Raw genomic sequence first — 13,966 nt, 5'->3', positions numbered from 1 at the left:
CCTTGGCCACCTGCCTTTCAGTTTGTATTTTTGCTGATTTTATTACCTTTTTACAGATTTTATTAAGCTCCTTATAATTTACAAAGGCTACAGCTAGACCCTCAGATTTGTATTTTTTAAATGCCCTTTTTTTGTCATGTATTGCCCTTTTTACAGAAGGTGTAAGCCATGTGGGGTTTAATTATAGTCATTTATACTTGTTACCTATAGGAATAAATTTTGCACTATAATTATACAAAGTATTTTAGGATTTCCCATTGATCATTTGTAGCAAACTATCAGGAGAAGAGGGAGGTTTATGATGTTTATTTGTTTAGCTCACAGAGTAATATCTAATAATAACTAGTAATATGAACGCTTGTTCCCAATCATTGCCCTGTGTAAAGTTGATGAACGGGAAAACGCTCGTTCATCAGTTGATCGTATCGTTTATGCTGCAAAAAAAAATATTTGTCTCAACAGCACATCTCCCTGTGTCAACATATGCTGCTGACATGATAGAAATGTATGAGGAGAAGCAATCGTAGTAATGATCGATCGTCCCCATGCATTGCTCCTTGTAAAAGGAGCAAACGAGCGTCGATCAACGAGCGGTCTGATTGATCGACGCTCGTTTACACGGCCTGACCCTTCGCTGTGAGAAGTGATAGATCTGTAGTTCACTTTCTGGATGGAAATAAGAATGTCTCTGTTCACTGACAGGAAGAGATTTTGAACAAGGTGATGAATTAAAGCACAAAGTGGGCAATTTAACAACTGTCCCACACTAGTTTTCTGGCGTAGAAAAGTCACAAACAGCTCAAAAGTCACAGAAATTGCGACTTTTGTGCCATTTCAGCGCTCCCACCACTCTTGCTAAAAAGTGGCCGATTGGATGGCGTCAGAGCAGGAAGGTTCACTCCCCATTGGCAAGTAAGCAGTGTTAACCGCCCACTTGACAGTCAAAGGCCTCATTTGCATATCGGGCGCCAAAACGAATGGCATTGATATATCAGGAACAGTGGGGGCAAGAAGAAAATAAAAAGCATCATAATCTGTAAGGTGCCAGCAATCTAACTGGGATGTCAGCTGTAGTTTCGGCCGATTTTGTGGGAGGTCATCTTTAAAGAGCCCACATAATTTTGCAATTCAATGAACAAATAATAGCACCATACACCACAAAATAATACTGGGTGTTTTTAGTTTGCTTCTGGGGTTCCCGTTTTCAGGGACCCCCTAGTAATCGAGAGCCCTGGGCAATTGCCTAGTTTGCCACCCGTGTAAGAGCTGTAATGGCCGCAATATTGGGTGCTAACTAGGTTTTCTAAAAAAATATTGCAAAGAAAAGGCTGAACCCAATTTATAACAACATTGCAGAAAGACTACAACATATGTTACTACCTATATACTGGTGATTTTATGCTAATCCGCACATCATTTTACAACATTTTTCATCAATATCTACGTTTTGCTAAACTCTGAGCTGCACTTCTGTATTACAAAATATTAACAGCCACTAATAAAGCCTAATGTATAGTAAAGTCTATGTTATCTAGAGTTAGATAATATACCTAAAATAACTGTAATGTTTACCATACTACGTAGCCAATGTCCTTGGTGGAGGTGAACACACAATCTGCATGCAGGGGGGTACAAATCTTTTCCGTTTTTCTATCATTCTGTAGAAAGTTCTAATCTGACTAATTTCAGTATTAGGTATTTGTTGATCATGCAGACCAATGGACATTAGAATAGATTCAATTGTAAATCGCTTAAGCTTTTTCATGTTTCGCCAAGTTACAGGTTTGGAACTGAACTAACAGCCTTAGCACATGAAAAGTATTAACATGCATCATTACTTGTAAAGTTTGCAAGAATTTCGAATGTGGAGAACTTCCAGCGGTGGATTATGGGTACAGCTTCAAATAAATATGCATGACGATAATGTTTGGCCCTTATCGTGAGACAATATTGGAGCCATCTACTACAGACCATTAAATGGACACTGACTTTTCAAACAACTTATGCTGATCTAATAGTATACCTGATATAGATCAACTTTTTAATTTACTTACTGTTAAAAATTAGTTGTTTTAGCCATGCAAATTCTGTGTGAAGTTACTGCCACTAGATGTCTCCCTTCCTTTAATCTGCTGTGCACCCCCTGTTGTCAAACAAAATCCCTTCCTAGTTACACAGCAGAGTAGACGGACTGCAGGAAGTGGGGGTAAGTCTATTCACCACCTGACATAAAAGTCTATGGAGAGGGGAGTGTGTAGCAGGAACAGAGTGAGAAAGACACAGACAGACGTGCTGCAGCTTCCTGGTAAGTGTTACTGTCTCACCTACATGCTGGATTCTCAGCTGCACTGCTCATTACAACTCTATAATCGACTAAATTTTTCTGCAGCTTCTATATATATGTGATAGATAGAAATAGGAGAGAAGTAGTCTCCACTTCTATGTGTGCTGTGTATAGAAGACATCATAGCCATCAGGCTACGCCCACTAGCTTAGGGAAAACTGAGAATTAGAGTTAGAGCCCGCAGAGGGGAAAACTGCTAAAAAAAAGCAGAATACAAGTCATATAATGGCCATAAATCGCCAAAGAGACCCCAATTGTCATAAAACAACCACATTTGCCTATTCCTTATAGAGTGTAACAATTACAAAAGACATGACAATAAAAAGATTACAATGTATTACCCCAATATTGTGTCATGTAAAGCGCTGTGAAAGGTAACGGCACTATACAAAAAATAATACTAATATAAAATTTCCATTTAGTTTATGTAATGCATAGCTCCTTCAGTCAAAGAATCACTAATGTAGTTGTATGAGGCCTAAAGAATTCATGGACCTTTGCATACCAGACACCTACAACTAATAGATGCTACAGGTATATGTCATGCTAGCTGGTCATGCTTGCACAGACACATGGTATATTCAGGCTAGTATAATATGAGTTTTTGCTTCTGGCAAAAAGGTGGGCTGTGTGCACAGACTTACAGATTCATTTTAGTAACCTGCATTGACCATACCAAGAAAGGAGTTATTGTTCTTTAAAGGGTTTATCCACGAGCCTGTTTGCTCAAGGATAAATTCACTTTTCTTCCACTAAAGACTAATTGAGCTGAATGTACTGTGAAGGTCTTGTGACCAGGGTCAGACGCTTGTGACGCAGCACTAGAGACCCAAGGGATGGGATTATTCCTTTAAATAGGTCTTGGCTGTTGAGCTACCTCTACAATAAAACCACTGTTTTGTTTTCCATGACTGATATAAAGGGATAATATAATGGGATAAAAAAAAAATTACCCCAAACATCTAAAATATATTGTCAACTCTAGACAGAAACAACATAATGACTTTTAGAGTTCTCTATGAAAAATTAATTTTCATTTTTATCAAAGTCATTGCATACACCGATCAGCCACAACATTAAAACCACCTGCCTAATATTGTGTAGGTCCCTCTCATGCCTCCAAAACAACTCTGACCCATCGAGACATGGACCCCACAAAACCTCTAGAGGTGTACGGTGGTAGTTAGAACCCAGACGCTAGCAACAGAATCTTTATGTTATGTTAGTCACGAGGTTGGGCCTCCATGGAGCGGACATGTTTTTACAATGCATCCCACAAAAGGTCAATTAGATTGAGATCTGGGGAATTTGGAGGAGAAGTCAACATTTTCAACTCTTTGTCATGTACATCAAACTATTCGTGAACAATGATTTCACTGTGGCAGGGCGCATTATACTGCTGAGAGAGTCCACTGCCATTAGAGAAATTATGGTCTGCAACAATATTTAGGTAGGTGGTATGTGTCAAGGTAGCATCCGCAAGAATGCCATAACCCAAGGTTTCCCAGAAGAACATTGCCCAGAACATCACACTGCCTCTGCCAATTTGCCCTGCTCCCTTAGTTTACATTGGTGCCCACTCTTTCCCAGGTAATTGAACCCCCCCCCCCCCCACTCGACAGTCCTCATGATGTAAAAGAAAACCTGATTCAACAGACCAGGCCAGTCTTCTTTTCCCACAAGCATCAATGGGCCTTGGCCACTCATGACCCTGTCGCCGGGGTCCTTCCTCGAACCACTTTTTGTAGATACTAACCACTACATACCGGGAGCGCACCACAAGACCTGCCATTTTGGAGATGCTCTAACCCAGTAGTCTAGCCTAAAGCATTGGACTGCATTCGCAATGTGACATGGTTTCCTTTAAAGAGAACTGCTCCTGGCAATCAGCTAATTGTCACAGGTAACGGCTCCTGGAACTCCCAATGATCAAGTCTTATCACTGGGATTAACGTTGGATGGCCAAAAATATCTGCCAGACTCTTACTGGGACCACTCTATTAGCTAACACTGAGATGAGTTCCCCCTGAAGAAAACAGTTGACCATAAGGGCTCCCAACAGCAAAAGCCCCCATGATCAGCTTGTCTCAGATAGGCCTACAATATGAAATGGGTTGGTCCAAACGAGACACCCACAAACACTCTACTACATTGAAAATAAAGTCCTTGTTATCAGACCTATCAGCTATATCTGGCGCTGAGACCTGAATCTGTCAGGTCAGCGGCACTGACAAGTCCAGTGTTAGCGGGTCCTGCGTGTCTCTGAAACGCAGGATCCAGCTGTTATTGATCACATCTAAGTTCATAGGTGGATCCTGCGTGACCCGCTGTCATTGAACCCGTCAGTGCCGCTGACCTGACAGATTCAGGTCTCAGCGCAAAATACAGCTGCTCTGTATGCAGGATACAAAGCAGCTGTATCTCAAAACGTATAAATAATTTTTAATAAAATGCAATTACAAAGTTGCAGCAATCACACTGATGCAGATTTTTATTTTAAAAAAAGTTTTCAAAGATGTATATAGGTGAATTCTCATTGAATAGAGTTATTCTTTCAGAATTCTAATTGAATTCCCCATGTGCCTTCTGAGATTAATTTGCAATACATACACCACGAGGACTTTCAAGTTGCATCAGGCTTATTAGTGCGTCTTTCATATACAGGCCGCCTTTATGAGGTGCTAATGAAAAAAGTTTAGCAATCACTTAGCCAAGGATGTGTGCTCCTTCTGTCCCGCGACTGAGCAGAACTGGCAGTGTTAGGGGACAGCACAGGGTAGAGTCCCGTGTATAGAGCACATAGTAATCCGTACTCACATGAGATGAAATGTGAGCAGATGTATTTAAGAACCACCATGCGCTCACACATGTCTCAATTACAGGCTGGGAAAGTAAACATAGGAGGAGTGTGTTAAGAGCGCGTACATTTGTTCATTATCCTGCCGTTCTGATAAGACTCAAAAAAGAGAAGGTGTTATTACTTTATTTTTTATTTCTTCAGCTATAATCTGTTTTGAATATGTACAATTAATTGTTTCGCTCTGTTGGGCACCAGAGGATATTTAAAGAGAGATTTATATATAATCCAGCCATTCTTAGCTATGCATAGAGCCATACTTAGTAGCGATTAGTGAAAGTGGCGTCTTGGCTCACGGCTCTTGTATTGCAAAATTCGAATTGGATTTGTTTCGAATTGCAGTCATTTATATGTATAAAATAATATATAAAAGTCTCAGGATGTTTGAAAATGCTCCTATTAGATATACCTTGCCTATATGGTGAAGTCTGGTCATAGCAGGCTCAGATTCTACTGTTTTTGGTGGGATCTAACAATGAATGTTCTTCTGACACCCACAAATGCTCATTCGCAGGGGGGAAAAAAACGAAAAAAAATTGGTAAAATTGTTCAAAGACAATTCTTATGTGCTTGAAGGTACACCAGTTATTTTTGGCCATAACAACGAGCGCTGATCAACGGGACAGCTCGTTGATCGGCGCTCATTTGCTCCTTTCACAAGGAGCTATGATCAGTAATGTAACTGGACGACCGACCATCATATAATATATAATATTAGAATATTTTATGCTGCCTAAATGATACAATCAGCCGATGAAGGAGCTTTTGCTCGTTTATCGGCTGATCGTTGCTCTGTTTACACAGGGCAATGATTGGCAATGAGCATTCATAAAAATGCTCGTTTGCCGATCATTGGCCCATGTAAAAGGGCCTTTACTGACCTCTCCCTAGAGTTGTAGCTATCCAATCCTACACCCGGGGCAAAGATTTAGTTTGCTGTCCTAGCTTTGTTTTAAAATACCCTGGCCATGGTAGAGCGGTTTGTTAGCACTCCCATTCTGGCACCCAGCCATAGGGGGCACATGCCCCACCAACCGTCCTAGCTACACGCATGAACCTCACCACCAATAGATATTAATATAGACATTTAGCTAAGCCTGACGTCAATGAGGATTTTTGTTACCCGATTGCCAAAAATCTTGTGGTCACCATTTAACGTATGTCTACAGTTTAAAGGGTATCTAGAATATCCATCCAGATTAATACACCATTTAGGCACGCAGTGTTTGTTAGATGTTTAGGAGACCAAGAAAACTCAGATATGGCTGAATAGTATATTAGAACTTCCCACAAGAGAACAACTCATAGATTTATAGCTCCAGGTATTTATTTTATCCTAAGGGGACATTTCTTTCTTGATTTCCAGAGTTAGCTTAGATGCTTCTCCCAATAAAACATACATCGGCGCCATATATTAGGTTTATAATAACTCTAAAATATATTTACACCGACCTTGAAATCAAGGAGAGTACCAACAAAAAATACTTTATTGTGTAAGCCCTGTTAGTTCCCATCGAAGCTAGAGAACTAGACATTAATCACAAGGACAAATCACTTTGAAAGTAATTTTTATACCTGTATAACAAAAAAGACAACATACATATATCTAAAAGATGCAACCTATACCTAGAACACATAGCATAAGAATAAAACACAATCTACAGAGGTCACAATTACTAGCCGAGGCCACCATTTAAAATCTGTATCTTTATGGATGTAACCAAAATGCATAACCACAACTGCTCCAATTTATGCACTATAGACCATTAATATTCATGAATATTTATAAACTTATACTATACTAATGAAAGTAATAGCAGTACAGCACCTTGCAGTTACTGTGCTAGTGGCTGTTCTGATCGACTACATTCTTTCTATATGGACATAATGTTTTGGACCCAATATATTTTTAGATTATGTCACTGACTGTACATCATCTGACTCATAACAATGTGTTAGTAAAAAGTACATGCTAATATCATGAGTTAATTTGTTTTTAATAACAAGTCTCTGGGAGAGTTAATGACTTGCCAAAGTAGTGGTGGTTCATTTTTAGGCTTGTATTTGATCCAAGAATTGTGTAGTAGACAATGGGGCATCAGATGCTTAAAGGGGTTGTCCAGGTTGGGGGCTGTTTTTTTTATACCGATGATATCCACAGGATAGGTCATCAGTATATGATCAGTGGGGGTTCAACACCGGCACGATCAGCTGTTCTGGCTGCTTCCGGGTGCCGGAAGCTATGCAGGAGTCAGTGCCGGAAGTAGAAGAGTTTGACCACTGCAACACGGCCACTATACAGTTCTTGGCACCTTCTGCTTCTGGCACCAACCCCTGCATAGTTTCCAGCACCCAGAAACAGCCAGAACAGCTGATCGATGCGGGGTCCACGTATCAGATTTTCACCGATCATATACTGATGACCTATCCTGAGGATAGGTCATCATTATTAAAAACAGCCCCCAACAAACCCTTGGGGGCCACAGGATAGGTTATCAGTATATGATCGGTGGGGGTTCGACACCTGGACCCTACACCGATCAGATGATCCGGTTGTCTCCAGGCACCGGATGTCCGTGCCGGAAGCAGATGGTTCCGGTCACAGTATGGTGGACGAGCTGCAGTACTGCAGCTCTGCTCCTATTCAAGTATATCAGCTGATCCGGCTGCCTCCGGGCACCGGATGTTATGTAGTGGCCGATGTTGAAAGCAGATGGCTCCATACATTGTATAGCAGTACTGCAGCTCTGATCCTATTAACTTACTGCAGCGCAGCCGCTATACTGTGACCGGAGCCTTATGCTTCCGGCATTGAACACTGCATAACATCCGGTGCCCGGAGGCAGCCCGAACAGCTGATCGGTGCGGGGTCCAGGTGTCGGACCCCCACTGATCATGTACTGATGAATTGTTCTATGGATAGGTCATCAGTATGAAAAACCGCCCTGTGCCCGAACAACCCCTTTAGGCTGGGTTCACACGACCTATTTTCAGACGTAAACGAGGCGTATTATGCCTCATTTTACGTCTGAAAATAGGGCTACAATACGTTGGCAAACATCTGCCCATTCATTTGAATGGGTTTGCCGACGTATTGTGCAGACGACCTGTCATTTACGCGTCGTCGTTTGACAGCTGTCAAACGACGACGCGTAAATTGACTGCCTCGGCAAAGAAGTGCAGGGCACTTCTTTGCAATGTAATTTGAGCCATTCTTCATTGAACTCAATGAAGAGCAGCTCAAGATATACGAGCATCACAGACGCCTCGTATATTACGAGGAGGAGCATTTACGGCTGAAACGACGCAGCTGTTTTCTTCTGAAAACAGTCTGTAATTTCAGCCGTAAATGCCTGCTATCGTGTGAACATACCCTGAAGATAAACTTTATTCTCAAAGGCTGTTCAAAACTTTTTCTTAGCTTTTTTTTTTATTACACTTTTATAATGCAATGCAGCGGTACCCACAATGAAAATCGTATGAGAAGCTCTTTAAAATATCCGGCTGATACTAAAACATTGTAGCTCACACTACTCTAGGCCAACCAAGACATTTTTGTAACCTACTGAATGTTACGAAAATACTAAATAGTTAAGTGATGCTTGAGTTGTCTTGATGCGCACAGCTATTTAGAGTCATGTCTTTATAAGGACAAAGTACTTCAGCAATGGCTGGTGGTTTCTACATAAGAGAAATGGTGCACAATCCATGACAATGGGCAGCCTTGAGAAGGATACATCTCTCAGAACGTGGTTCTTAACAAATTGATAGTTGGTGAATGACAGTAACTTAAAATGGTCATATGCATGTACAACATAGAGCAATGCTAATACGGAAAAATGGTTTTAAATCATATTATGACCGGTTTGTTTTTTATTGAGAGGTACCCACACTATTTCCAGAATAGTTAAAAGAATCTATCACCAGGTTTATACTGCCCTATCTGATGGCAGCATAACTTAATAACCAGCATAAACCATAATTCCAAAGTGCTAAAAAATTAACATTTTGCTCCTGCAGCGCGAGCCAAGAATATTTATGAGCTGCGTCTCGCTCCGCCCTCTCTCCGCAGGATTGACAGCCTTCGCCCCAAACTTTGCATAGGGAGAAAGCTGTCAATTAGCGGGTGGTGGATGGAAGTAGCTGCAACTCGTGAATATCGAGGACTCCTGAGCGTGAGCACATCATTGAGAGGACGTGGCTCGCGCTGCGCGAGATAAACAATTTCAAAGAGAAAATTGAATCAAAATTATTTTCTATGTCATAGATACATGCGAATAGATCACATTGGTGAAGTCTGTGATCTCAGACCACCACTGTTTCAGGGATTGAAGGGGCTTTATAGAGCACTAAATCCCATTGCCACTGCTTGGAGATTTCTGGCTACATTATAAATGCCATTGATTTGAATGGAACTTTCTTAAGCTGTGTGAGATATTCAGTAACAGATCCAGCAGGGGTGCTTGAGTGCTTTCCTTCTGGAAATCAGATGTGGTTGGAGATCACTGACTTCTTCTCACATATATCTATGACATATCTGAAGATTATTTCACTGGATTTCTCCATTTAAGCAGCTAGTCCGCTATTACTCTCTAAGTGAGTGCTACTATGAACGGCTCTTCATATTGGTAAAGGTGTTGTGTTTGGAGATTTGAAGTTATTGTGGAGTAATATGAATGGCTTAACATATAGACCCTTTTTTTGTCCTTCTCTTTTTCGGGTGTGTAGCAATGAACTCACCATCTATTATTGTCCTGGAAAATCTAAATTAAAACACACATACTGTACCATGTAGTAGACAAAGGGGATCAGATACTTAAAGGGGTTGTCCAGGTTGGGGGCTGTTTTTTCTACTGATGACCTATCCACAGGATAGGTCATCTGTATATGATCGTGGGGTCCGGCACCTGGACCCCACACTGATCAGCTGTTCCAGCTGCCTACAGGCACCGGAAGCTATGCAGGAGTTGGTACCGGAAGCAGAAGACTCCGACCACTGCATCACAGCCGCTATACGGTGGTCGGAGCCTTCTACTTCCGGTGCCAACCACTGCTTAGATTCCGGCGCCCTGGGACAGCTGATTGTGCAGGGTCTGGGTGTCGGACCCCCACCGATCAAAAATGGTGGAATAATGAAAATTGGAGCATTTTTGTTTCTCAATGAAAAAATTTTTTCACCGGTTGTCATGGCCGTGTCTTGCATTAGTGTCTTACACAATTCTAATATTGAAAACATTAAAAAAAATACTTACCAGGTCTAACAGGACTGTGCATGCAATTCTGGGGCACCAAGCCTGGCAAGACGGATGTGGATGCCCGACTGCTCAGATCAATGATAGAAGGTGATGTCAGCGGAGCTTGTTGGAGACCAGGCTGATGTGAACCCAGGTCATGCGAGGACTGACTTGGTGGAATACCGTTTTCTGAGAGAAACTCTTCCAGGTCCATGTATTCCAGCTGGAAGGTATCTCCATCATATGGCAAAGTCTTGTCCCAGAGCGTTGGCCCCAAGAAAGCTGACTGTGGGACAGTTGAACTTGTGGTGTCATCTTCAAGCTTATTTTCTTTGTCTTTTTCTTTATAAAAGGCTAAATGGGTAAAGATAGAATAATGTAACATTAAAGTGTGGAACATGCTAAAACCAGGCAAGATGTCAAAGCAATATAAAAAGTTGATGTTTTCTTTGCCGCCTCATGTAAGGCATCTGACGCCAACTTAATAAAACATATCAAAACACACAAAGCAACCAAGAACTATATAGAAATAATAGAATTTGAGATCTTATTTTTTGCCTTATGTTGAATTGTTCTTGGAGACAACTTTAGATGACAGTAACATGAGTGGTCACTTGGTGATTAGATACACACCAATGAAATAAAAAAATACTTGTATCCATTGTACAGAACATTTTGTCGTATATATATTTGTATTTATTTAATGTATCTCTTGGGATTTGAGGACTGTAAAAGTTTTATTGGGACATTGACAGCTACCGATCATCGAAATACAGGAGTCCGATGCCGGGAAAAAAATTATCCCAAAAAGATAGTTAAAAGTATTGTGTCTGAATTACTCATCTGAGACCATTCATTGCGTACGTACACGCTTAAGACCGACCTACTGTTCCAAACACTTGAAAACACAGATATGAGATCTATGACTAGAAGGCAATTTTCTGTATAATATGTCAATTTTTAAGGCGTAAATTATTTTTTAAACATAAAAGCTCTAATAAAAAGAATACACAATTTGTTTACAAACATATATCTTCTACCAAGAACTTATTCCTATTTAGTTTACATGCTGATTGACATTATTTTAACTACTCACATGCTTGGAAAAGAGTATGCGACTATTACATACAGATGAAGCAGAGATGAGTTTGTCATTTGGTACTCATTATGATGTGTTATCTGTTGTGTTCACACTACATTATCTTAGTGTTCACACTACACTATGAAATCGTTAAGCGTTAAATGACAAATTGAGCTCTGCTACATCTCTCAGCATTTGGATTGCGTTATTAAATAAATAGTTCTAATAATAATGTCATCTCCATGAAATATTCAGATGTCGTAAATAATCCTTGAACATTTGTTACCATCTTCGTGATGTAGCGGTAGTTTCAGTGGGTTCTCCAGTAGAGATTTCAGCACTCCATACGTTGGAGGTATAAAAGTTGGGTTGAGCGGTAACATCCTCGACATCTTCTCCATCTTATGCAGGAATTTCAAGGTGGTGAAGCCAGGAAAAGCAGGCTGAACTGTGCACTGGATAATACAGATACGTGTGAAGCCCAGTGACCTGTCACACTGCTACTCCTGACTCTCTCACTGCAAATCCAGATCTGTGCTGTGTGGCTGTGATCATCCCCATCTCCATGTGCAGCAGCTGACAGGCGTGACGTCACGGCCACTCCTCCGCTCCTAAAAAGGAATAGCTGGGAGTGTGTTCACACTGTGCCACTTACTGTACATGCTTCTCTCGGTTCTAGTCGCCGGCTCACTGCTTTTTTTCCATTTTGCTGCTACTTAGTTGCAACTTTCATTGACATTAACTTAAAATCTAAGAAAAATGCATCCGGCACCACTGAAATGTTCTAGAAAAAGAATGCCAAAAATGCACCGGTTATGCCCATTTAAAAAAGCATAATTTATAACCTAGGTTCTCAACCTGTACGTTCACTGCAGTGGTGCATGCCATGTCTTTAGGTGGTTCGCATGTAAGGCTAAGTTCACACTAGCGTTAGTATACGTTAACTTCACTTCCGTCAGAGGAAGAGAGGATAGAAAGATTGAACAGAAAGCAACGGTTCCGTTAGAATCAATGGTAATTCTTTTGCCTCAGTTGCTTTCCGTTGGTCTCCGTTCGCTAGATTTCCGTTTTTTACACGGAAACAAAAGTTCTGCAGACTGCACTTTTGCTTCCGTCAAAAAAAAAAAACGGAAACCTAGCGAACGGAGATCACCGGAAAGCAACTGATACAAAATAATTTCCATTGATTCTAACGGAACCGTTGCTTTCTGTTTAATATTTCGATCCTCTCTTCCTCTGACGGATGAGAGGTAAACGTATACCAACGCTAGTGTGAACTTAGCCTTAGGTGCAGCACAGTATACAGTAAGATCCTATATTTGAATTTGCTTGGGAGATTAGAGAAAAGCTGATTTAGAGCCTTATCTGCCTTTATAGTACAATTAAATGCCATTGATTGTTTTCTGTTATCAGCCATAGTGTCAGATTACTGAGAAATGTCCCTGTGGTAACTGCTTTATGTCATGTATTTTTCTGAGAACTTTGGCATGAATGATATTAGAAGCTTTCTTTATAAGTTTGGGGTTAGTGTTTCTTTAACCAGTTCAGGTCCGCGCTATTTTGAGCCTTCAGGTCCAGACACCGTTTAGCCATTTTTAGCACGCGTTAGTTAAACGGTTATAACTTTTTTATTTGTTGGGCTCGTGACGTTATTTTTGTGATGTTTTTTCGGTAGATAATGCAGGTTTCGTTTTTTGCCATTTTTATACACATCCTTTTACTATTTTAGAATTTTCAGGCTTATAGTTTGAAAATAATAGTAAGAAAATAAGACTTTTTACTTTTCAGCTATTTTTTCTGGTAATAACATAGTTTTGCCCTAAAATAGACCTTTTATTTGTGATCATCATTGTCTGCCGTCAATTTTGATATGTTACATGTCTATTTTAGGATAAATGGGTCAGGGCTAGGGTTTCGACAAAGATTGGCGTGGAGGAATCTTTTTTTCAGGGTGGGCATGTTATGTGTATTTATTGTTACGTTCTTAGCACTTTATTTTACTTTTATTTTTTTATTATTATTATGGCTTGTCAGAAAAGACCTTTGGGGGACTTTTTTTTCCCTTTTACACCTTTTTTCTCCACTGTAACTTGGCAGCCCGAGTTGCAGGGGAAATTAGCCCTCTTAGGGTCAGTTCACACGTTGCGTAAATACTGCAGATTTTCTGCAACGGAATTCGTTGCAGAAAATCCACAGCAAATACAGTAGCAGCAAAGTGGATGAGATAAAACAAATCTCATCCACACGCTGCGTAAATACTCAGCGGAAAAAATGCTCAGAAATTGACCTGCAGTGCAGAATTTTATTCCGCAGCATGTCAATTGTATTTGCGTAAACGCTGCTTATTTGTTGCGGGTTTTGCAAAAAACGCAACTCCGATAAAAACAAACAAACTCACCCAGAAGTCTGTCTCCTCATTGAGCGCTGTGTAGAAGAGATCAGAGATGATA

The 13,966-nt window shown here is 40.6% G+C and overlaps 1 protein-coding gene across 2 annotated transcripts in view; it reads right to left on the bottom strand.

Annotated features, from left to right (window-relative positions):
* Positions 1-12,070, bottom strand: part of HLF (HLF transcription factor, PAR bZIP family member) — a 35,236-nt gene extending 23,166 nt beyond the window's left edge. For both annotated transcript variants that reach the window (XM_075846856.1, XM_075846857.1), the window contains exons 1-2: positions 11,803-12,070; positions 10,454-10,789 (exon numbers count right to left, since the gene is read on the bottom strand). In XM_075846856.1, the coding sequence (XP_075702971.1) occupies positions 10,454-10,789; positions 11,803-11,917 (451 nt within the window). In that variant the 5' untranslated portion in view covers positions 11,918-12,070. The remainder of the gene's footprint in view (positions 1-10,453; positions 10,790-11,802) is intronic.
* Between the last annotated feature and the right edge of the window lie 1,896 nt (positions 12,071-13,966).

The sequence above is a fragment of the Rhinoderma darwinii genome, chromosome 13, assembly GCF_050947455.1.
Source record: "Rhinoderma darwinii isolate aRhiDar2 chromosome 13, aRhiDar2.hap1, whole genome shotgun sequence".
In the NCBI taxonomy this organism is placed as follows: Eukaryota; Metazoa; Chordata; class Amphibia; order Anura; family Rhinodermatidae; genus Rhinoderma; species Rhinoderma darwinii.
This window is presented reverse-complemented; position numbering and strand designations above follow the sequence as displayed.